Source organism: Dasypus novemcinctus, chromosome 5 (genome assembly GCF_030445035.2).
Source record: "Dasypus novemcinctus isolate mDasNov1 chromosome 5, mDasNov1.1.hap2, whole genome shotgun sequence".
Lineage (NCBI taxonomy): Eukaryota > Metazoa > Chordata > Mammalia > Cingulata > Dasypodidae > Dasypus > Dasypus novemcinctus.
The window spans coordinates 30134051-30159537 of NC_080677.1; the positions used below are offsets into that span (position 1 = coordinate 30134051).

General features: G+C 42.5%; 1 protein-coding gene and 1 long non-coding RNA gene across 4 annotated transcripts in view; one reads left to right on the forward strand and one right to left on the reverse strand.

Moving 5' to 3' along the window:
* Window positions 1-15902, forward strand: part of CPVL (carboxypeptidase vitellogenic like) — a 130520-nt gene extending 114618 nt beyond the window's left edge. For all 3 annotated transcript variants that reach the window (XM_004476077.5, XM_004476078.5, XM_058296839.2), the window contains one exon: window positions 15098-15902. In XM_004476077.5, coding sequence (XP_004476134.2) covers window positions 15098-15208 — 111 coding nt within the window. In that variant the 3' untranslated portion in view covers window positions 15209-15902. The remainder of the gene's footprint in view (window positions 1-15097) is intronic.
* Window positions 15505-25277, reverse strand: LOC131278474 (uncharacterized). The gene is made up of 2 exons (XR_009185773.1): window positions 24934-25277; window positions 15505-17713 (listed from the first exon to the last, which is right to left on the reverse strand). It is a non-coding gene; the product is annotated as an uncharacterized lncRNA (long non-coding RNA).
* Between the last annotated feature and the right edge of the window lie 210 nt (window positions 25278-25487).

Here is a 25487-nt window from a genome sequence, read left to right on the forward strand (position 1 = left end):
TGTTCAGTTCAACTGCTTCTCCAGACCCTGCCCACTCACTGTTTCTAGACACACAGCCCATCTTGTCCTCACTATGTCGGGCAGGAGAAATAAAGTGAGGCAGAGAACGCAATGTTTCTTAAAGGTTCATTTTTGTGAGCTTGGCAGCCTCTGTAGCTAGTTTTCACACACATTGCTTCCAAGCCTAAAACGAGCCCTGTTGAAAGTCTCTTTGGATTTTTTATTTTCTTTTACATTATTAAGTAAATATTGCAAACATACCCAAGAATATTTATAATAAACATATATGACCTAAAAAGAGAACAATGACACATGAACACCCTTGAACTTAACACCCAGTTTAAGAAATGCAGTATTACCAATAGCTTGCCTTCCCGCATCCCATCCCTTCCCGTCGAGCCCCTGGAGGTAAGCCACTGTTGGAAGTTTTGTTTGTATCATCTCTTTACTTTCTTATTAATAGTTAATATTTTACTTTTCAGGTTTAACTTTATATAAGAGAGATTATTCTGTATAAATTCTGTAGTAGCAAGTTTTTGCTATTTAATACTTCGGAGACTCATCTATGCTGATAAGTTCAATTGTGCCCCCCTCTTCTTTCATTGCTACATAGTATTCCATTGTATGAATCCATCCTTCATCTGTTCCACTGCTGATAGACATTTGGGTTTTCTTGTTGTTTTGCTATGAAAAATGGTGCCGCTGGTATCAACCATTCTTGCACATATCTTTTTCCTATATGTATGACTTCCTGTAAGAATAATGCCTAGAAGGTGGAAGTGACAAGTTCACAAGATTTGTGCATTCTCACCTTCACTAAATAATGCCAACTGCCTTCCAACTTGGCTGTAATCTCACCAGTGATGGATAAGTTGTTGCACCTTCTCACTTGGACTTCTCTCTAGTCATTTTCACCTGGGCCTGTTAAATTGAAAGGGCTTAATGTCCTTTGCCATCTCTAACATTCATGGGTTGTCTTCTCTTTCTCTTGTTCTCTTTTCCACCTTCTTTCCTGGCAACCAATGAATTGAAGAACTCCAGCATCCACAGACAGTGATGGGGTAGTAGAGACATGTCACAACCCAGTCCTGGTTGTGCTTTGGCTTTTTATACATGCTTTTTTCTTTCTGGACGTTCTGTGCTGGGTTGCTACCAACCTAACTGGCTGAAAAAAAAAATCGGAAATTTATCCCTTCAGTACTGTTTAACTCTACCAATAGTGGTTCAGTGAAAAAGTACCATTTACCTCTACCAGCAGTGGTTCAGTAAAAAAGAAGCAACTAATGAAACAGGCAAATTTCATTTTATGCTCTGGTTTTGCAAGCAACCTTAGACTACAGGGAGAAGAACCTGAATCCTTTTCCAGACACTGCACAAAGCTTCCCACTTTCATCACTTTTCCATTGAAAAACAATTCAGAAAAGTTATTTAGCCAGTTGCTTCACTGTGAGTCTTACCAGAAAATTAAGGGGAAGAACAGTAATTGCTACCTATTTCTCACCCACTCCCTTAGTTAGCATTTCTCACATCTGCTTTATGGTTCCCTCCTCGATGGCCTGATTTTATTCATTTCCTAGTGTTCTACACACAAACCATGAAGAACTACTTACAAGAAAAACACTGAATTTATGCAAACCAGTAATGCATTTTGGGGACATCAAAAAGAAATCTGATGGCTATCCCACACTAAATACTCTAAAGTGAAACTATTTTTTCTGCCTCTTTGTGTTTATTAGAGAAATTGCAAATTTACAAAAAGATCATATATAAAATACAGTGTTTACATATACAACCCTATTATTAGCACCTAGCGTTCATGTGCTACCATCACCGCTATCATTACCACATTTTTTCCATCATCCTATATAGAAATTCTGTACAATTTAAACATTAACTCCCTATTCTCTACCCTCACCTCATCCCCAGGTAACCTATATTCTAGATTCCAATCCTTTGGGCTTGCTTATTCTAATCTTCTCATATCAGGGAGGTCATATAACATTTGCCATTCAGTATCTGGCTTCTTTCACTCAACATCATGTCTTCGGGGATCAACCATGTGGTGGCACGTATCAGGACTTCATTCCTTTGTGTGGCTGAATAATACTCCGCTATGAGCATATATTACATTTTGTTTATCCATTGATTGGTTGATGGTCACTGAATTGTTTCCATCTTTTGGCAATTCTGAATAATGCCACTATGAACATCGTTGTGAAAATATATGTTTGAGTCCCTATTGCAATTGTTTTGGGTATACACTGGAAGTAGGATTGGTGGGTCATATGGTAGTTCTATACTTAACTCTGAGGAACTGCTAAACTGTCTTCCACAGTAGCAGCACCATTTTACATTCCCTCCACATCCTCTCCAACATTTGTAATTTTCCATTTTCTTCATAGTAGTCATTCTATGGGTATGAAATGGTATCTCATTCTGGTGTTGATTTGCATTTCCCAAATGGCTAATGATATAGAGCATCTTTTCATGAGCTTTTTGGCCATTTGTATGTTTTCTTTGGGGAAATGCCTATTGAAGTCATTTGCCCATTAAAAAAATTTTTTTGTCCTTTTGTTTTTGAGTTGTAGTAATTCTCTATATGTTCTGGATAATAAACCTTTATCGGATATGCAGTATCTAAATATCTTCTCCCATTGTGTAGGTTGTCAATTTACTTTCAAGATAAAGTCCCTTGATGCACAAATGTTTTTAGTTTTGATGAGGTCCCATTGATGGTTGGTTTTGTTTTGTTTCTTATGCTTTGGGTGTAAAGTCAAAGAAACCATTGCCTAACACAGGGTCCTAAGGATGCTTCCTACATTTTCTTCTAGGAGTTTTATAGTTATGGCACTTATGTTAAGGTCTTTGATCCATTTTGAGTTGATTTTTGTATAGAGTGGGTGGTGAGGGTCCACCTTCATTCTTTTGCTTATGGAAATCCAGTTTTCCCATCACCATTTGTTGAAGAGACTCTTCTTTCCCAATTGAGTGGCCTTTCACCCCCTTGTCCAAAATCAGTTGGCCACCAATGTGAGGGTTGGTTTCTGAGCTCTCAGTTTTATTCCATTGGTCTATGTCTGTCCTTGTGTCAGTACCATGCTGTATTGATTACTGTGCCTTTGTAATATGTTGTAAGATCGGGAAGTGTGAGTCCTCCAAATTCGTTCTTTTTTTGAGATGGTTTTGGCTATCTGAGGCTCCCTACCCTTCTATATAAATTTAATGATTGGCTTTTCCATGTCTGCAAAGTAGAATGTTGGAATTTTGATTGGGATTGCATTGACTTTGTAAATTGCTTTGGGTAGAATTGACACCTTAACAATATTTAATCTTCCAATCCATAAACATAGAATGTCCTTGCATTTATTTATGTCGTCTTTGATTTTTTACCAATGTTTTGTAGTGTTCTATGTGCAAGTCCTTTGCATTTTTCATTAGATTTATTCCTAGGTGTTTGATTCTTTTAGTATTTATTGTAAACAATTTTTTTCACAGTTCTTCTGATTGTTAATTATTAATGTATAGAAACACTACTATTTTTAGGTGTTGATCTTGTACCCCAACACTTCGCTAAACTCATTTGTTAGCTCTAGTAGCTTTGTTGTAGATTTTTCAGGATTTTCTTTATATAGGATCACATCGTCTGCAATTAGGGCAAGTTTTACTTCTTCCTTTCTAATTTGGATGCTCTTTATTTATTTTTTCTTGCCTAATTACTCTGGCTAGGACTTCCAGTACAAGGTTGATAACAGTGGTGACAGTAGGCATCCTTGTCTTGTTCCTGATCTTAGACGGGAAGCTTTCAATCTTTCATCATTGCATATGATGTTAGCTATGGGTTTTTTATATATGCCCTTTATCATGTTGAAGAAGTTTCCTTTTATTCCTAGTTTTCTAAGTGTCTTTATCAAGAAGGGGTGCTGGATTTTGTCAAATGCCTCTTTTACATCAATTGAGATGATCACATGTTTTTGTTTTTTCCCTTCATTCTGTTGATTGATTTTCTTATATTGAACCACTCTTGCATACCTGGGATAAATCCTACTTATCACAGTGTATAATTTTTTTATGTGTTGTTACATTTGGTTTGCTAATATTTTGTTTTGGATGAAACCATTTTTGCCTTGTGATGCTTTAAGAAGAAATTTTAAAGATGCTATTTAAGAACACTGTGCATTTTTAAGTTGTTGTGGTTTTAACTTTTCCCTTTTCTTCCTTAGGTGGTCTTACCTAGTTTTCTTCTTCTCCAATCTACCCTCCCCACTGTTCTTTTACCAAAATGCAAGTCTGATTCTATTTCCCCCTTGTTTGAAACCTCTCACTAGCTCCCTGATACCCCCAGAACAAAGTCCAAGCTTCTTTATGTGAAATAATAAAAATATCTCATCTGGCCTCAGCTCACTCCCCCAACCTAAACGCTGACACTCCTTTCTTCCCAGTTATAATCCTGGAAAACAAAACATCTTGTAATTCCCCAAACACATCATACTCTTTCAGTACCCAGCAAATTACATGTGATTTCCTTCCCTTCCTGTATAAGGTCCTTTCTAGTCCCTTGACAGCCTCAAAACTCCCATTTCCTTCAAAGCTAAGCCCCAGTGTCATTTCTAGGAAGGCCTCAGACTGTCACCTTTTCTGCATCCCTTTCATTTATTTATTTACTTAATATTTTGAAAGAAGATTTAGATTACATGAATTTACAGGAAAGTGGAACAGATATAGCTCAAGAGATGAGAGCCTGCTTCCCATGTTTGGGGCTCCAGGTTTGATCCCTGGGACCTCCTAAAAACAAAAGAAATGAAAAAACAAACAAACAAAAAAACAACGCTCATTGGGGAGCGGATGTAGCTCAGTGGTTGAGCACCTGCTTCCCATGTACGAGGTCCTGGGTTCAATCCCTGGTACCTCCTAATATATATAGGATTCTCATATACACATCCCCTCCCTCTCCCACACTTTCCCCCATTAACAACATCTTTCATTAGTTTGGTACATTTGTTACAATTCCTGTATCCCTGTCTATGTGCATCTCCTATTGCACCTACCAAACAGTGTTTTATAATTTCACTCTTCAGTGGTCTCCCTCTCCTACTTGTCTCTGAGCTCCTTGAGGGCAGAAATAATGACTCTCCTTTATGCCCATAGCACACCCCTTAGCGCAATTCCTGGCACTCAGTAAATGTTCAGTGAGCTAAAATCAAACTGCTTGCTGCCTCCCCCTCCCACTCCTTTCTATGCATGTATGCGCATGTGTGTGTATAATACTGCAATTCTCAAGGTGTAATCTATGCTTGCTCACCTGTTGTACCTACCAAAATGTCTTCTAGGAAATAGACTAGACATACTGAAATAATGAATACTTAAGAACAATTCCCTTCAAACTAAAGTCGGCATTGCTTATGTCAGCTAAGGACTATTTTCCTTCTGTGTTACACTGGGGAAAAAGTGGGAAACATTCCGGGAAACAAATTTATGGAAGTGGTGGCATTTACTTCATCTCAGTGGTGACTAGAACATCCTCTCTTTTAAAAAAAATTGACTCTTAGTTTAATTTTTCCTTTTCTTAAAAAAACACAGCTTACTTCCTGAAAACAAAAGAAATAAGAAACAATAGCAACTCCCAAGTTTAATCTGATTATTTGCCAAAAGTCAGAATAGACTTCTTAGTTCATGAGGTTCTATTTCATTAGAGAGGATTGATTAGCATAAGAAGAATACTTCTAAATTAAGCTACCCAAATATGCACTTAGTTAATACTCAGGGAGCTAATTTATTGTATTATTTAAAATACAAATTGGCTAGCAAATCTATTTACAAAGGTATAACAGCTAGGCAACAATGCATAATTTTCTCTTAGCTGTTGAATGGTTTTTAACAATCTATTGAAATTTAATAGAGAACCATTTCATTAAATGGAAAGTGAATAAATACGAAGTCTAGAATTTAAAGTATTATCCACACATGGAGAATGGGTTTTAAAAATTAATGGTATTTAAGGAACAAAGAGAGAATTGGAGTTTGCTTTTTAAACAGTAGCTTTTTGTTTTAATTTGAATTGCAACCAAGACTCGCAAACTTACTTGTGGGAATGTTAAACAGAGCCCCAAAATAAACAAATGGGGGAGGGGTGGAGTAGGGCAAAGCACTGGGCAGTGGGAAGGAGGAAAAAAGTTCTAATTTGAGCAGAATAATTTTTTTGTGTTCAAAAGCTGAGTTAAGGTATTGTCCCCTGGAATTTGTCATGCACAGTCTTTGGCTTGGTAGTAAAACTGTGCCTCATATTATTTCAGGAAAATGTTGTGCCATCTGCCATGCTCTGTCTTATATCCCTAGAACCCCGGGTCCTAGCATCCCCTAAGGCTGTGTGTGGGTCAGGATGACAGTTAATCTAGATTCCCTCTCTGGCTGAGCTGTCTTGAAGAGATCTGCTCTGGAGCTTCTCAGGGAACTCTGATCAAAGAGGAGGATCCCACAGATGTGGTGACTGTCATGATACTCGATTATTGCCAAATACCCTTGAACTCAGTGGGAATAAGCAGGAGTAGAAAAAGGTGACAAGATCTTCTCGTCTTTCTGCAAATACTTCAAACCTGGCCCATCTGATTTCTTGAGCCAAGGTTTCAGAGACGTTTGAGTTTCTTTGGTTTACTTTGGGGGAGGAAGAAAATGACAGTATATTTCATCTTTCCCCAGGAAAGCCAAAATGCCGGAGAGCCAAACTGCTTCAGCGTGGGGATAGGGTGGGGAGCTGGTTTACAGTGTTTGCTCATTTCCATAAACACTCTCACCATAGCCAATTTCAAGCTACCAATGTCACTGAACACGGAACTGGGCAGCTCTCCTGAGCCAGTGGGACGGAGCTCCAGCGCACCGCTGCCTAGAGCCCTCCTGCGAGGCTGTTTGCGCCTGTGCCCAGCGGGAAGTAAACTTAAGCAGGTCGGCTGGCTCTTGTTTCCCTTTTACCCAGAAGTCAGTGAGGCCTCTCAACACTCCTGGCACAGAGTGTTTGCCTCCTCCTACCCCGCTCTTCATTCTCTCCTCCAAAGGAAAGCTACAAATGTAGATCATAAAGCTAGATATTGAGTAAGGGCAAATAACGAACTAGACTGTGCTTTATATCCTCTTGTGAATATCAAATATAAAAACTGAACATGAGAGGATGAGAAAGGGAAATTTCAGTTACTTCTTAAAAATATCCCCTTCCCCAGACGTTGGGGGAGCTCTGACTGATACGATGTGGCTCAAAGCCCCAACCTTCTGTCATCTGTTTTGTTTTTGCTTGGTTTTGGATTTTTTAAAAATTTCTTTTTATTTGCACCAAATATTGCATTGTAAAGTGACTTTTTGAAAAGGAAAAAAGAGCAAAACTGCTTCTTGCTATTGCACTAACACAGGTAAGGTCTTGCTTGACATTTCTGCATGGGGAGAAGAGGGCATTTGGCAATGCATGTGGTGAAAGGGGTGAGGTAGAGGAAAAGAACGGGATGGGTCATGGTGTTGGCAGCTGAAAGGACAGAATTCACTGTCCATGTTGTTAAGTAGAGCATGCTGACAGGGGTTTACTCTCATATTCAAGCTGCTTTCTTACTTTATTTGGGAACTTTCCCTTGAAAGGAGGGATTTGTAGCATGAAAATAAAAGAAGCCTGGAAGAGAAATATCCTGAAGAATCTATTACAGTGAGCAGATGTGGCTCAAGCAGTTGGGTGCCTATCTCCCACATGGGACGTCCCAGGTTTGGTTCCCGGTGCCTCCTAAAGAAGACAAACAAGCAACGAATAGACATCAAGCCAAAAAAACAAGTAGACAATGACAAAAAACAATGAGCAGACAACAAGCGAAAAAAACAATGAGCAAGACAATGAGCAGACAATGAGCAAAAACAAGCAATTGAGCACCTGCCTCCCACTTGGGAGGTCCCAGGTTCGGTACCCAGTTCCTCCTAAAGTAAAAAAGAAACAAACAACATGCAAAAAACAATGAGCAGACAATAAGCACAAACTACAAGCAAAAACAGACGAGGGAGTCATCTGGTATAGGGGGAATTTATTATAATACTTTCTTTCTGAAAAAGTGTAATAATGACTTTTATATTTAATAGTGCTGTAACTTCTGCTCTTTCTCTTCTCCTTCAAGGGCAAAAATATGCCTTTGACTGTAAAAATTCAGAGAACAATATTACTGGTGACCACTGGCTAAGCGTTTATTATCAGCCCTCTACAGGCACATGGTACAAGCTAAACATATATCTGTGGACTGAGTGCCATCAACATTTTATATGTAGTATCACTTTGAATCCTCACAAAAAGTTTACTATTCTTTGAGGGACCAGCCATCCCATCCATCTGCTTGGGACTTTCGATGTAAGCACTGAAAGCCCTATGCCTCAGGAAACTCCTCATTCCTGGGTAAACTGGAACAATTGGTCATCCTGATTATCTCCATCTTATGGATGAGCAAACAGTGGCAGTTATCAAGTTGAGGTTCAAGCCTGGATCAGACTGAATCCTGAGTCTGTGCTCTAAACCACCAAGCTGAATCACTTTTGTTCTATGCTTTTAGGTTTCCATCAACTATAAAGACCAAGGGAAAAGAAGATTCTAACCAGTCATACCAAACTTGCTGAAATTAGCAGAGGCTGGAGTTGATTTAGAGAAAACATTCCATGATTCAATTTTTTATTAGACAATTCCTAGTATACTGAAGCAGCTCACTGATTTGGTGAGATACGGGTAATTTGATTGAAAGGACTTTTACCTCTCAGATATTAATTTTGTACTTCAATAAAAAGAAGGGATATATTAATTGATCACAAGATTTCTTCTATTTTGAAAAGACCCTGATTGTCAGAAGTCTCTGTGTCATCACATGGTATTGTCGCTTCCATTTATTCTTTCTTTAATCCCATCTATTTTGGGGGTGGGGGTCATAATTCTTGGGATTCATAGACTTTCTCAAAACTGTGGCTTGGTGTCTTTGATCAATTTGGGGAAAGTTTCAGTCATTATCGCTTTAAACTTTGCTATTGTTTTTGCCCCAATCCCTTTTTTATCTTATTCCAGGACTTCATAAGTTAAATTTTTTATAGTCTCATGTATGTTCCTCTCTTTTCTGGATTTTCCAAACCTTTTTCCTCCTTTAGTATGCATATTTTCTCCAGCCCTATCTTTTAATTCATATACTCTTTCTTGTGCCATGTCTAATCTCTTGTTAAACCATCTATTGAATTCTTAATTTCAGTTATTTCATATTTATTTCTTAGACTTTCCATGTGATTCTTTTTAATATATTTTAAGTCTACATGACTTCTCTATTTTTTTTCCTATCTTTTTAAACATTGTTTGTTCACAGTTACTTTAACATCAATAGCTGATTAGATTCAACATCTTGATCATTTGAAGTCTCTTTCTCTTGGTTTTTAGTGTTTTTACTTGTTTCTTCCTCCAAAGAGGATTTTTTTCTGGAGAGAGAGCAGGGACAGATCAACTTGATTGAGTCAGGGATTGGGAGTATTTGGTACTGGGTTTCAATTTCATGAGGGCACGCCTGTTTCTGGTTTTCATGATCTTAGGGCATGGTCTTTGTGGGTCTAACAGAAAGCCCAAGGTATTTACAAGGGCTGGCCTTCTTCACAGACTCTGAGCCCCATGAGGACTCGCTGCCTGGCCAGTTGGTTGGTCGGTCTCCCAAGCACCAGGAGACTTCTGAACGTTCTGCTTAGATTTTCATCCTTTTGTCTGTCACCTTTTGCCTGAATTCTTGGCCAGAGAAGCTTGGAAATTGGTGAACATCCCAAAGGGAAAAGCAGTACAAAAATGTTAGGCTTACTTCTCTGTGATTCTCTTTTCTCCATGATCTTTTCCTTGCAAGGTCTGGTTGCCTACATTGCTTTTTGATACTTTTAAACAGCTATCTTTTTAAAAAATACAGCTTTTATTGTTATTCTTCTGGAGTAGGGTTGGCATGACACAAGCTACTGTGTCTTAGTCAGAAGTGGAAATCCTAAATCATAATATTGTTGCAGCTGATTAAATAAGGCTGTGTACATAGGAAGCCTTTGGGAACTAAGGCAGCACAAGAGGTGTGTAGGGACTATGCTAAGAAAGTATCCACTGTGATCCTGAAGCACCTAGAAGCTTCTTTTCTCCCCCTATTCAATAATCACTTGCTACACTAAAAATCTAGAGTAGAGAACCTTAAGGATAGTTTTCCCTGAGTGTTACCGGAGCAACTCTGAGCCTTGATTGCCACTGTTTTATGAAAGGACTTGCTTCATTCTTTGTTAACAAGCTTTGACTTGTTTTGTATTCTCATTTCCGAGTACCTTTTTTTAAAATGTATTTTTGAGTGCATATTCAATTTATTTTTATTTATTGTAAGTGTCTGAAAGCTAAAAGGTAAGGTAGTAAATGTGGAACGGCATGAAAATGAGCAAAAGAAGTTCAAGGTAAATCAAGAGCCATAACGAGGAAGATTCTCTTGAGTGCCTGCATCATTTTGTAGTAGGAAACAGGAACCATAAATCCTACCTCGCCCACTGCCCACACCTGCTTCTTTTCTCCTTTCCTAGTTAATGGCAGCGTCCCTTGCAAAGCTGCCTACGTCCAAAGCCAGAACTGGGGAGATGTGGGTGCATCTATGTGTGTGTTCGGGGGGGTGTGGTGTTCCTCTCATTTAACGGGTACATCCAATTAATCACTAATTTTATTGATTCCCCCTAACATCCCACTTCTCCGTCCCCTTCTCACCAACCCTCCGATGAACCCACATCTCCTCACCCTAATTTGCGGTCCCTAATTTGCCTCCTTTCCCAGGATCAATCCCGTCTAAATCAGCCCCTCATTCCATATAAAGTCGTCTTTCTATAATGCAAATCTGACTATGTCGCTGCACTGCCTAAAACCTTACAGGGTAAGGTCAACTCATCCCCGCACGTCGTATGGGGTTTTACGTGATGCGGCTACTACTTTCCTGTCCAGCTCCCGCTAACCCTTCATAAACGGAGCTGCTTACTCGACAGTGCCCGGGCCCACCAGCTCCTGACTTGCTGACTGCACGGGCAGCTGCTTCTGCCTGGAGGACACCCCTCCACCCCCACCCACCCTTGCCTCACTATGGAGCTCCTCCTTCAAGATCCGGCTCACATAGCTTCACCTCTGCACATCTCCCCTGACATATATATGTCAACGAGCCTGCTGTGAACTTCCCTTTCCATTTTGTCATCTAAAAAGGCTAAAGTGGGCTACCTTTATTGCCACATTGGTGTTTCTAGTTCCAGGGGGAGTTATATAATTTTCTGAAAAATAAAAGGGAATGGAGCTTTAAAGTGTTTGCGTAACCCCTTTTTAATTCACGGCACATTTGTGACTTTCCTGGAACATCTGGAACACATGAGTTGAGAGGCTTCAGCTCTAGTGTGGAGGCACCCAAAATATACAGTTTCTGGTGATGAGGCAGTTTCTACCCAGGGAACTTTAAGATTAATCTTGTCCCATTTTAATATGTAATCACAGGCCTATCACATTTTGTTATACACCTCTAAACACTGCAGAGTGGTTTGTGCCCTTGATTTGTGAGTGGAGAGTGGTTTGGCTATAAACAGCAGAGTGGTTTGTTTTGCAGAACTCATAAATTTGCTTTTGAGGTTATCATCGGGGAAATGCTCTATGCGAATGTACTTGAGAACACACTTTGGGGTTTTTGTGGCATGTGAAATGGCTTTTGTTCCTAACTTAGTGTTTCTTCCTCATCTTAATGATACCACTTACCATGTTACTAGGTCATTACATGTGGCCACTCAGAACCTGGGCCAGGGCTCGTAGGGTCACTGTGTCGAAGAAATAGAACACCCAACCCCTTCGGCTCTTCACCACTTGATTATAAGGGACATGGAAGGTGCGTGTGTGTCAATAGCAGGAGAGTGGATGATCAGGAAGAAATAAACTAAGGTGAAGTCATAAGGAGGTATTAAATAAAAGTCCACTTGTATTCCTCCTCGATGTAATCGAGAATTCACTGAATTGCCACAAACTCTACTGTAGTAAAAAATAAAAAAGATTTATCTAAACTATGGTTCTCAGAGTAGTCTCTACACCAGCAGCATCAGCTTAGCCTGGGAATTGTTAGAAATTCAGATTCTCCAGCCTCTTCCCAGACCTTAGGAAGTAGAGCCCATCAATCTGTGTTTTAATAAAGCCAGGTGATTTTATGTATCTATAAGTGTATAAAACTTGCACTGTAAGATTTTTTATACTAATGCAGAGACATTGAATGTACTTGGGTATTTAGGTTTATACAGGCATCCTAGATTTTTTTTTGTCTTTATTTATTTCTTTAATATTACATAAAAAAAAAATGAGGTCCCCATATACCCCCCACCCCCCTCACCTCACTCCTCCCCCCAAGCAACAATCTCGTCCATCATCATGAGACAGACATTCATTGCATTTGGTGAATACATCTCTGAGCACTGCTGCACCTCCTAGATTTTGAATAGGGATAATTGTTGGGAGAATAATGGTAATGATTAATATTTATTGAGCCAGAACTGTGCTCCGCGTAACACAGACATTATTGCATTAAATCCTTACACAATTAACAACTACACTAAGAGAGGTAGTATGGCTTTCCTTTTTGTATGGTTAAAGAAACTGAGGCGCAGAGAGGTTAAGTTACTTGCTCAAGATCACAAAGCTTGCTGGGTCTCGAGTTACACTCCTGCACTCTGGCTCCTGGGCCCAGACGTTACGCTATACCCCATTAGCTGCAGCTCTGGACCTGAAAGCTGAGTGACCTTTAGCTCTTGGGTATTCACTTCATTGCTTTTCCGGACTGTTGCTGCCAAACTCATTTCCAGTTGAGACAGCTGGGGTTTGTCACACACATGACTTAGCTAAGTGTCTTCAGCTGAGATGGGGTTACACTGCAATCACTCATCAGATTCCTGCCAAGGCTAGAGATTTGGATGGGATTCTACAGGAGGAAAATAATGCCCTGGGATTGCGGGGGTCAGCAAGAGTTTTCCTCTCGTGTCACATGAAGGGGCTTTTGCTCCACATATGTTTACTTTCAATCTGTGACAAAAAGTGGGATAGGATGGGTTTCCATCTGCAAGCATGGGCACACATGAGCTCGGCCTCACTGTAATTGCATCGAAGCAAAAATGACTATCGATGCAGTGGAGCCCAAAGCAGAAGTTTCCATTTGTATATGAAAGGGGTAAGTCCAGGCTCACATCTGTAGATGGTGATCTACCTCCTTTACCTTCCTCAGAAGGCTGCTGAGAGGTGGATAAAATCATCTGAGAATAAGCTGCAGAAGTCTGTTCCGATGTAAGCAATTATTGTGCAAGTACTACAATTTGATTGAAGAAAAGCTGGTGTTTGTATCAGAAGCCAGGGTTCTAGCCAGTTCTGTCACTTACAATTGTGTGACTGAGACGAAAACCCCACATAGCTTAGTCCCCTCGACTCTAATGACAGTGGTGCCCCCTGCAATTGTGCAGTGGACAACCTGTACAGCTGTGAGTGGTAGGAAAAAAATGTATCTAATAATGTTGGCTCCACTTACCTCATGCCGAGGTTGTAAGGCGGTGTGTATGTGTGTGTGTCTGGAATATAATAATATATAGATTATATTATGATCTATTATATAGATAGATAATTTTTTCGAGGGGTTAAAAGAAGCCAGCCTGGGGAGCAGAGGTAGCTCAATGGTTGAGAGCCTGCTTCCGATGTGTGAGGTCCTGGGTTCAATAATCCCTGGTAACTCCTGAAAAAAAAAGAAAAGCAGCCAGCCAGCCAGGCTGTCATGAAGAGCCTTGTGCAGGTGATGTGTAATTGCTGAATGTGATCCTGCAGCCGGGAGCTACTGTGCATGACTGTTTCCTCGCTTTGTCCACCAGCTCCTGTCCATTCATGCCACACACAGCCGAGCATCTCAGGCCACGCTGATCTTGTCCACATCTAGCCTCCCAAAACCTTTCCTTTTGGCACTGAACCATAAAAAGCCTCTTTTGGCCTCTGCTTTGGGATATCTGCCAGCACGAGAGGTTTTACGAGTGCGGAGACCACCCCTCTTTTTCTCTGTGCAGTCTGGCACCCAGGAGGAGCCTCACAGGCCCTCACTTGATCTGAACTCATTTCAACTGCAGATGCTTTAAGAGTGCTTTATATATCCTGTTAGGGGCTTGGGCTACACACGCCCACACATTTGTCAAACTCAGTGAGTCTACACTTAAGACTAATGCGTCTTGCTTGTATGCTAATTTTACTCACAAGGAAAAAACATCTATAAACACATGTTGACCTCTGGTTAATGATGTGGTGCCGAAGCATTTGGGAAAGTGTACTGATGTCCTCAGTTTGCCTTGAAATATGTCGAAAAGATAAGCTGGAGTAATGGATGGATAATGGGGTGGAGGGATGGATACATGAGAAAACAACAGAGAGAGAATCTAAACGGTGAGGATGTGAGTGCTTGCTCTAAAATTCTTTCAAATTTGCCATACACTTAGAATTTTGTCATAATGAAATGTTGGGTAGAATGAATGCTCTAATGCTCAAAAAAATGCTGCTCAGGAAAGAAAACTGGCCTTTTATTTCAGGTTTAGTGAAGGATCTCCTCTGGTTGTTTCACATTTTGGAGAATCCAAATATCACCATTATTACTGAACACGGTGAGGATGGAAGCTATAGCTTGGAGTGAGGGTCAAGTTGGCTTGCTAACTGAGCTGTGTGGATCCGGCAGACACCCCCCTGTGCAGGCAGAGGGCCTGGGCAGGCCTTCCTCCTCGTAGGACACAGCACAGCACACGTCCAAGGGAAAAAAGACAAGGAGTCATGTTCAAGTTTCATACACATGAAAGAGACACACAACTTTTGCATAAAGTTAAATAACTATCCTATTTAAAACCTTTCCTACCTTAAAGTCCCTATTATTAAAGCTAGCTAAAGCAAGACAATCAGCACATCCAAGGGTATGAACTGGTGTTTTGTACTTCATGTAAGGTTTAAATATAGTCTAATTTGAATTAAGACTTCCCCTGTATTGAGACCATGCATTTCTCTAACAATTTTCTTTTGTGCCTCCTCTTTAAGGTAATTGTTCGTGGTGGAGGACACATTTTACCTTATGACCAGCCTCTGAGATCTTTTGACATGATTAATCGATTCATTTTTGAAAGAGGATGGGATCCTTATGACGGATAAACTACTTTCCTAAAAGAGAACTTCAGAGGTTTTACTCTTTGAAGAGAAAATTTGAAAAACTTAGAATGTCATATGAACAAGAAAATTAGCTTTTTTAGTATCTGAAAATTGTTTCTCATCAATAAAAATGATCCTTGAAACAAATGTGCCTTTATGGGGGGAGGGGATTGTTTATTGCAAAATTAATTGATAAAATGCTGTGCATGAGCAAGAATTGCATGATTTAACACAAAGGATGGAGAAGTAGATTCTGTGACACTGATTCAGATTGACATAGATAAATGAGAAGTTGAGTCTTAATAGGAATTTTTTATTCCTTCTAAGAGTATGTGAAAAGTACAAACAATGAACAAAATTGCAAGTAAAACTTGTTTAACAGAACAGTGTGTCATACCATGCACATGAAGGTGTTTGTTAAATATTCTTGAACAGTAACGGGTATGGGCAAAATCGCAATAGTTGTGGGGAGGGGCTTTTGGGATTTATAAAATCTTAGCATGAAAGGTACCTTGGACTTGTTTTTTTTTAAGATTTATTTTTTATTAAACTCTCCCCCCACTCCCACCCCCCCATTTGCTGTGTTCTTCTTTGTCCGCTTCTATCCTTATCAGCAGCACCGGGAATCTGTTTCTTTTTGTTGCATCATCTTGTTGTGCCTTGGACTTCTTTAAAATAAAAAATCTTTTACAGCTGATCCTCATTACCCACAGATTCCCTATTTGCAAATTTTACCTACTCACTGAATTTATTTGCAGTCCAAAAATTAATGGTCTTTTATGGACATTAGCAGAGAGATGAAAACTTTTAGTCACCTGTTCCCAACTGAAGTCAAACAAGGTGATACTCTGCCTTTTTGTTTCAGCTCTCAAACTAGAAGCAAGTTTCACGGTATATAAAGTGCCATATTTTTCATACTTTTTTGTTGGTGACTTTGCTACTTAAGATGCTCCCAAGTATAGTGCTGAAGTGCTGTCTAGTATTCCTAAGTGCAATGTGCCTTACAGAAAAAATAAGTACGTGAGGTTCATTCAAGCATGAGTTAAAATATTGTTGACTGTCAATTCAATGTTAATCAGCAATGTATAGTAAATAAGGTATCTTTAAACAGAACCACACATAAAACAAGTATGTACTGACCAATTGGTGAAAATCTAATGATTCAGATGCTCACAGAAGCCTAACCCTGTATTTCCCCTAGCAGCAATGATTGAGTATTCACTAATTCATGGTTCATGGTGGCTGAACAGAATATAACTATCATGAACAGCAAGAATTGACTATATAAGAGTAATGATGTACCAATTCATGATAAAGCTCTGATCTTGAATTCATGATAAGTTCTGATCGAAGAACATACTGAATCTTTGCCTTTCCATTGTTTTAGGAATTAAGGTTCATTCAAAGTGTGCACATTCATTGGAGAGCCTGCAGGCTCCTACTTATATGAGGCATTTTTAATTTGGGTTTTAAATGATCCACTTCTTATGGCCAAATAAATAGCAACCTAATTTTGTATAATTCTTGGAATACCAAAAACATTTGAGATACCCTGGCATTAAAATATATACATTTATAAATATACATCCGTTAGTAATTTTCCAACTAAAATGTCACATCTTGGTGTATCTTTTCCATTTATGCATCATGTGCTTTGAAATTCTATGGCATGTTTAGCTTTTTCTACATCACTTCCTCTCATAGTACCTATCTATTAATTGGCTCACTGGAGAACTAAATTTAAAAAGTCAGTGCCTGTTCTTGCTGCAAATATTTTATTAAGTTTGTTCTTTTAATTTCTCATTTTGTGTGCTTGCTTCGGCAGCACACATACTAATTTCTCATTTTGTGCCCGATTTCATTCAGGTTTGAGTATTAGAAGAACAAGCACTTTCTGTGGCCTGGAGCCCTTGGGTTTAGTTCCCTGCATGTCACACCTGTGATGGGTGTGTTTAGTTAAATCTCTTTGCCATCCTAGCCTCCCAAAATCTCTAAGAAGGCAGTAAGAATAGACATTCCGAGGTTTCTTCCAGTCCATACATCATTGTAGTAATACATATCTCACTAGGGTACATATCTCACTAGGAGATGATACTAACGGAGCACGTAGCATCTGGCCTGGCACAAAATAATAGCTCAATCAATGGAAGCTGTAGATGTCGTTTTCATCCCCTCCCTGCCCCAGGTACTCGGACAATATTGGGAGTCAATTTGCCAGGCATTCTGGGGGCAGTTCCAGCCAACTCACTTGAGGATACCATCCTATGGAGATTGATTCTGGCAGATATTTCACTTCAGTAGAATGGCTGCTATTTTGGGTTCATTTCAAAATGAAAACGCAGTTAAGCTTCAATAGTATTTAATGTTGACTGTCACCAGTGGCCTCCTTTCGTTTGCCCACACAGGAGACATCGGACATCTCAGGTGGCTGTCATCAGCGTAAGCGGGCAAAACGCTGTCAGGGTGTTTCCATTGCCTGGGCAGCTTGGCGGTGGAAGAGCACGGGTGCTAGAAACGTGAGAAAAGGAGGGTTAGCGGAGGTAGGAGAGCGAGAGCTTGGCCATGTGTTGTGTGAGACCACGACACTTTGAATAATGCAGAAACTGGAAATCGGTGATTAGGAGAAAGGTCAGCACCCGCTCCCCACCCCGCACCCCAGCAAGGAGGGCAGGGGGAGCCTTCCTGAAAGCTGTGGCTGCACGGCACTGACGCTGCAGGAGTAAACACACTGTCTCCTGATTCCACAGCTCTTCCTCATCTGACAGCATCAAGGTAAGTGTGAGTGACTCCAACTGGGTTGCATCAGCATTAAAAAGGTGTTTTGTAGAAACCAGACTCTTGGAAACGTTTAGATGCAGTATCTGTTCCACCCAAGAGTAGCTACTGTAAATCGGAACGGTGATTCTCTGGAAGGTACTGAGTTCTTCATTATTTACACGACGTTCTAAGTCCTCTCCTCTCACGCCACCGAAAGTGTGAGACATAAGGCCAGAAAGCAAGGGCTGCGATCCTGCAACAAGCTGCCTGACGTGGGCCCTGCTGTCCTGCGGAAAGCCCGGCACTGCCTTCATTTCTTCTTGTGCATACAAGACCCGACTCTTGCTGCAGATGCGATGTGGGCCACGGTTGCGTCAAACGTTATGCCATTTCAACCCCTGGTTCAAACCTCAGAAACCATTTCCTCCTCCTCGCGGGGACCTTGAGGCCCGACTTCAGGGGCCGCCAGGGTCGGGTGGCTGAATGGTTGCTGCAGCCTAACTCCTTTTACACACAGAAGCTTGGCCCCTGGGATGAGACGCTGCTACCTACACAGGTGTATTTATATTTTCTTGCAGACTGTGATGGTTATTGCTGTTATTGTTCTGAAGACTTCAAATTTTAAAAAAAACAATTTCCAAAAAACAAACGTAAAAATAATTGATCTCCTTGCCTCTAAGATGCTGAGCCTGGAGAGTTGTGATTTATAACCGCTAGAACCCAAGGAAAGGAATCTGTTCAACCTTTTTATCTATCTATCTATCTATCTATCTATCTATCTATCTATCTATCTATCTATCTATCTATCCATCTATCTATCTATGCATGTGTGTGTGCGCGCGTGTGTGCATATTTTTAGGTTTTTTGTATTTTTTCCCCCCAATCATTTTAAAGGGAGTTTTGGCAACTCCAGGCGGGGGACATGGGCTGTTTGCTCTCCCCTGGGCTCTGGGTGCTAGAGAGGACGAGGCAAGGCTGTGGTTGCTGCTCTAACAGACTTAACAGGAAGAGCAGTTGCATCTAGCCAGACATTCTTTCGGCAGATATCAGTCTTTTTCTTAAATATTTAAATTTCAAATTGCAAGAGTAGCACCTGTTGACTGTGACACTTGAAAAGGAAAACATGCCCTCCCCAAGCCCACACCACACCCGGCGGGGACTAGGGTAACTGCAGGCCAAGGACGCTCTGAGCTCATCACCACCAAGACTGCGCTCTCGGCGGGGGAGAGGCCCTTCCCCGAAAGGAAACAGGGTATTGTTGGAAGAAAGGGGCCCGGGATGTCTGGCAGCCAAAGGACCAAAAACGCCTACCACATGCAGAAGCACAGCTCGGTGGAAGGAGTCAAGCGGCCTCTGTGTTTTAGACTATTTCCCAATGAATAGTTATGATCAAAATTCATGTGCACATCTAAAAAGTTTTCCTGATAAAATTTTCTTTCCTGAATCAAAGGAAGTGCCTGAGAGAAGAATGGAGTCTGGGGTGGGGGTGGGGGCTATGGTGTTCTGTGGGGAGAGAACAGGAGAACCCAGACAACCGTATCAAGGTGGGGAGCAGGAGTTCCCTTGGATCCTGGCTTGCTCGTCCTTCCCACGGCACACCAGGATGGGCTGTATTAACCCTTCGGTGTGACAGGACCTGTTCTGGATGTCAAAGATACTGAGACAAAGCTGGCCTTCTCCCCGCCCTGAGCACTCTAAACGTGAGTGTGTGTGTGTATGTGTGGAGGGTGCAAATTAACTGTCCTCCCGGCAGGCTAAGTGCCTGATGGAGAGAGGTACCAAGTGCTCCAAGAGCAGAGGCTAGGGAGTGACTCATGAGTCCCAGGGAGAAGGAGATTTCCACAGGGAGGAGTGCAGAGGAAGCTGGACGCTTTCCCACAGGGTAGCACTAGCCAAATCCCGAAGCATAAGCAGCGTGTGCGGGGGTGAGGGGAATGGGGGGTGGGGAGTAGTGAGGCCCCAGCACCCCCTGCCTCAGGTCTGCCCCTCTCCTCCCTAAATTTTTGTAATGGAGGGACAGAAGAATTGATCCCCATATTAAGCTGATTTGAGCAAACCCGTCTCATTGCTGCACATGATATGTGGCCGCAGTTGGGTCAAACACAGTGGCCCACAGGGAGAGATGGGAAAGGCCCGCTGCCTTTAAGTCCCATCCTGCCAAGTGGCCTTGATGGTGTGCGAAATGGCATGCGTTTATTAAAATCCCGGCACGCTATACTGGAGCATGCAGGGATGGGCTGACATCTACCAATTTCCTAGCCCCCCTGGGAAGAGGAATGCTCTTTAAGGAGGTCATTTTGAAATGGTCCCACAGTGGTACTCACTAGAGGGAAATGCAAAAGGCATTGGGGAAAAAATAAAAGTTCAAAATATTATATATATATATACACACACACACATATATGTAGATTCTATTGCAAAACAGGCATGGAGTAATAGCACACTGGGAAACTTGAACTGATGCTGGACAAGGTGGAGGGAATAGTGAAGAGGGATTTCTTTTAGTCATATGAGGTAGTTTGTTCAGGGTGAAATTTCATCAGAATGTGTTTTCATTGGTAGGACTGTGTGAAGCAGAGGAAAGCCTCTCTAGACCTAGCTCCCTCAGATGAGCTCTTTCTGTCCCTGAAAATCTTAATATTTGTTAGGCTGAAGCCTAGAGAAAGGCCTTCTAGAGTTCTCATTTCTTATGTAATGCTCCTCTTTTGTAATGCTCCTCTAAGTGTGCCAAGCTCCATATAGCTTTGCTTCTAGATCATATAAACATGCACCAGCCCAGGAAGCATGCAATTGACAACCCCAATTCCAAATTTTCTCTGATTTCCAACTCTTCAGTGGAATTTGCTTTTCTTTCTTTGGCCTGAACTAAAGAGTTGATAGTGGGGGCATTACAAGGAAGGAAAAAAATACCCAAAAAACTCAATAATCCTGATATACCCAGTTATGAAAACTGAAACCAGTTCATTTAAAAATACTAGCCCTGGATGTGGCTCAAGCAACTGAGCTCCCACCTACCACATGGGAGGTCCCAGGTTCGGATCCCAGTGCCTCCTGGAGAAGATGAGCAAGACAGTGAGCTGGTGTGATGGGCTGATGCAACAAGATGATGCATCGAGGAGACACAAAGAGGAAACACCATGAGAGATACAACAAAGCAGGGAGTGGAAGGGCTCAAGTGATTGAGCACCACTCTCCCACATGGCAGGTCCCAGGTTTGGTTTCCGGTGCCTCCTGAAGAGAAAAGGAGCAGACACAGAGAGCACACAGTGAAGGCAGTGAATGGACACAGAGAGCAGACAGTGAGTACAAACACCAGGGGGAGGGAGGAATAAGTAAACAAAATAAGTCTTTAGGGAAGCGGACTTGGCCCAATGCATAGGGCGTCCACCTACCACATGGGAGGTCCGCGGTTCAAACCCCGGGCCTCCTTGACCCGTGTGCAGCTGACCCATGCGCAGCGCTGATGCGCGCAAGGAGTGCCGTGCCATGCAGGGGTGTCCCCCATGTAGGGGAGCCCCACGCGCAAGGAGTGCACCCCATAAGGAGAGCTGCCCAGTGTGCAAGAAAGTGCAGCCTGCCCAGGAATGGCGCCGCACACACGGAGAGCTGACACAGCAAGATGACGCAACAAAAAGAAACACAGATTCCTGGTGCCGCTGATAAGGATAGAAGCGGTCACAGAAGAACACACAGCGAATGGACACAGAGAGCAGACAACTGGGGGGGGGCATGGTGAGGGGGAAGGAGAGAGAAATAAAAAATAAATCTTTAAAAAAAAAACACCTTTAAAAAAATACTAGCACCAACTCTTGCAGAGTTGTCTTTTAGCAAAGAAAAGGTTGGTACGGCTAAGAACACAGGTTTGTGACATTCTCTCCCACTCCTCCCTCCACGCTAATCCAGTCCCCAACAGCAGCTCCCATCAACTGAAACACAAACGATCAGAACCCAGAGAGAAAACGCAGATGCAGGAAGCTTCGGAAAAGGCAGGAAGACACTGACCAGAGAGCCCTTCCTAAACCACCAGGGAGACAGCATTTGGAATCCACCCCACAGAATGGAATGAATTTTAGGATTGCCTCTTTTTCACCCAGCTCCAGCTGTGGGCGCAACGGTGGCCTCTGAAGTCCGAGGTGCCGCTAGTCTTTGTGATGAGCTTTTTCTCTCTCTCTACCCAAAGCCATGAGAACCACTCGGCCTTTGGAGGGGAGAGCCAGTGGCAATGAGCTTCTCTAGGGACAGAGGTTCACGGCAGGGAAAGCTACCATGGGGGCTGAGAAGGTTGGCAATGGACAGTCCCTCCTTTGCCAGGGAGGTTTGTGACATTCTTTGACGTGTTTACCATGTTCCGGGAATTTAGCATCTTAATAAATTCCTAAAGAGTGATATAAAACAATACGTAAAGGCAGAGAGAATTGCCTGCTAGCAGAATCAGAGAGAATGATATAAACTTAATACATGCCTCCAACTAGCTATATGATTTAAAGTCTATTTCTCCTCACATCTGCCTGGACAGATATCATAAAACCACCATAAAAGGACTTTGCTTTTATTGGAGAGAACACTAGAGGTTGCACCATCTGCGCTTCTGCTCCTCAGTGGCCGAGTCTTTTATGTTTGCCCCTGCAGCTGTTTCAAACTGCGTCCCCTCTCAAGCTCCCGGATGCCACAGTGACTCCTCTCCTTGCTCTCCACGAGTGGGTTTGTTTCCTACTTTATTGAGAAGATAAAGCAAGCCACCACCGGATCCTTCAGTTTTTCTCCTTTGCCTCCACATCTTGCTGCTGCATCATCTCCCATATTTTCTTCCTATCACAGAGAAACTCACCTCTCTTCAGAGCTCCACCTACAGTGCTGGTGGAAACTCAGATTCAGCATGACCAGACTTGTCACCTCGCCTCCAAAACGGCAGCTTCTCTTGGTTTTCTTGTGTCTGCTGAGAGCACCCCACTCTCACAATCACCCAAGCTGTCATTGTCCTTCCCTTGCCCTTCTTGTATATTCACCCTGTGGCCAAATCCTGTCGGTTCTACTTCAGCAATGCCATTCACATCTCTCTTCTCCTCTTCCTTCTTGTTTTGAGGGTACTGCACGGTCTACTGAAAAGTCCCTCTGCTTCTAGGGTCTTCCCATCACCAGCGCCCCCCCCATTAATCCATCCCAGATGTGTTGCTATTTCATTTTCTAATGCCCAACTCTAACCTACCTCTTTGTGGCCCAGTGGCTGCCAGGCTCTTATGACTTGACTAAAGCCACCTTGGTTTTGTATACCTGCCACAAACTGGCTCCAACTTCTTATTTTTATTTTTTGGTTTCCTTTCGTACTGCTCAACCATATCCAGTCAGATGAGATTATTTGCCTTTGTCCAAACATCACATCTAGTTTTGCTCTGCTCATTCCTCTCTTTCTATCCATCATTCTCTATTAAATGAAATCCTGCCCAGCCTTCAAGGAGCAAATCAAAAGCACAAGATGCCATTAAGCCTTATTCTTCCTTGGTTTCCCTCCCCACACTCCACCCCAGATAAATTACTTTCTTCTTTGCAGTATCTGTCTCATGCCTGTAACACATTTCTGCCTTGTGCCAGAGTTGTTTGAACTTTTCCTTTTGCTCTCCCCATCCCAGCAAGTAGCAGGCTCTGTGTTCTTTGCTTCGGTAAAGTAAGTGGCAGAATGAGAAACAGGATTCTGAAACTGTTTCTGGCTTTTGGTTTCTAAAAGCAAGAGGCCTGAGGGGAGGACAGAGTTCAAATCAGAATGGTTTGGAAAATCAGGAAAGCAAGGCTACACTAAGAGGACATTTCCCCAGGCTGGGGAGAGGAGGAAGTTCTACGGGTTTCTCCTCCCTGCGAATGGCCTAGGTTGGGTTAAGACTCCCGAGAGAACTAGCTTCCATGTGGTACACCTGGGGACACGAGGCCACAGACCCTGAGGTTTCCCACCTAGCCCAGGAGTACCAAAAAGCCACCCAGCCTGAAGGGACCACCGGGACAGACATGACGTGATAGGCTGGTTAGCAGATGGCCCCCTTCCCCCAAGTCTTTGCAACTGCATAAGACTCTCAGGACCCTGACACAACTGAGTAGCGGGCACAGCAATAACTAAGATGAAATCCCCCTGGGACCAGGAGGATGGGGGCTCAGAATTTAAAAACTACTGTAGAAAACAGCAGATGCCATATTGCTTATCTTCTGAATTTGTGGATTAATATTCACTCTTGATATATTTAGATATACATATCACATCTTCTCCTTTTAAGGAAGAAAAATCTGACTCCATTACAACAATTTTACTGAGCGCCTACTATGTGCCAGCTCTGTTCTAGACGGCAGAGATAGAGCAATGAACACGACTGAAGACCCTGCCTCAAGAACATGACATTCTGGGGGGAGGTCACTGTTCAAGTGTGGGTGTCCATCTCGAGATACCTATCGGTAAGTGCCAAAAGGGAGATCAAAGTAGGGCAGGGGAATAAGGTGTGATGAGAGGTGAGGGGTGCTGACAGGGTGCTCAGGAAAGGCCGTCCTCACATGGTGACCCCTGAAGGAAGGGAGGAAGCGCCCCTCTTGTGCTGGGGCTGCTGGTGACGCGGAAAGTACTGCAGGGAGGGCCCAGGCGCTGAGAGCAGGAGAGAATAAAGCTCAGCGCCCCGGGGCCGGGGCAGTGATGGCAGAGCTGTGGGTGGGGGCGTTGGCTGGAAGAACCTGGGACTCACCCACCTTTGCTGCCTCCACACACGACCAGGAAATAGCTCCTGAATAAAGGATGGGCCACACATGGCTGTTTGTAAACACGGAGTAGTAATACATCAAACATAAAAAAGTACAAATAAGTACATCAGCCCATAGCCCAGAGAGAATGAAGTTTAAACTTTCAACATCATTCTCTCTAGTCTTCCGTTACCTGCGCATTCTTTTTCCCCCACGTTTTACGTCATTTAACCCTACCGCCATTCTTCATACCACTTTACCTCACTGAGGTTCGGCTAATCTCTAGTGACTTCAGCAGCTTTGGTAAAGGGGTCCTGAGGAGACTGACTCCTTCCAGGGCTGGAAAGGGTGTCCGGCAACCACTGAAATTCATAAGGAGGCTGCAGAGCAAGGCGGAGCGACAGCAGGCCGGCTGAGGCCACCGCCCCTCCTCGCCCCAGCCGAAGGAGGCCAAAACTGGTCTCTCACACAGGCACGTCCCGCAGGGGCTTTGTCATCTCTAGTAAGATGATGCCAGTGAGAATTGCCCCTCTCGGCTGGGGGTTGAGGTATCGGAACGTTTCTTGGAGAGGCATTTGGATCTCCTCAGGCCTCTGCTTCTAGCTGGTCGCTGCCCCAGCCGTTCCTAATTCCCTCTCTGAATGAATGACTCAGCCCAATTCAGCGTCTAGGACCTGTGGCTGCTTAAAGAGCCAGATAGTTTTCTAACACAATGAAACAGAGCTCACATCAAGGAAAGCCACCTCAGGGCAGAACCTTAAGTCAGAAAGCATAAAACATATTTCTTATCAATTCCCAAGATGATAACTGTTGA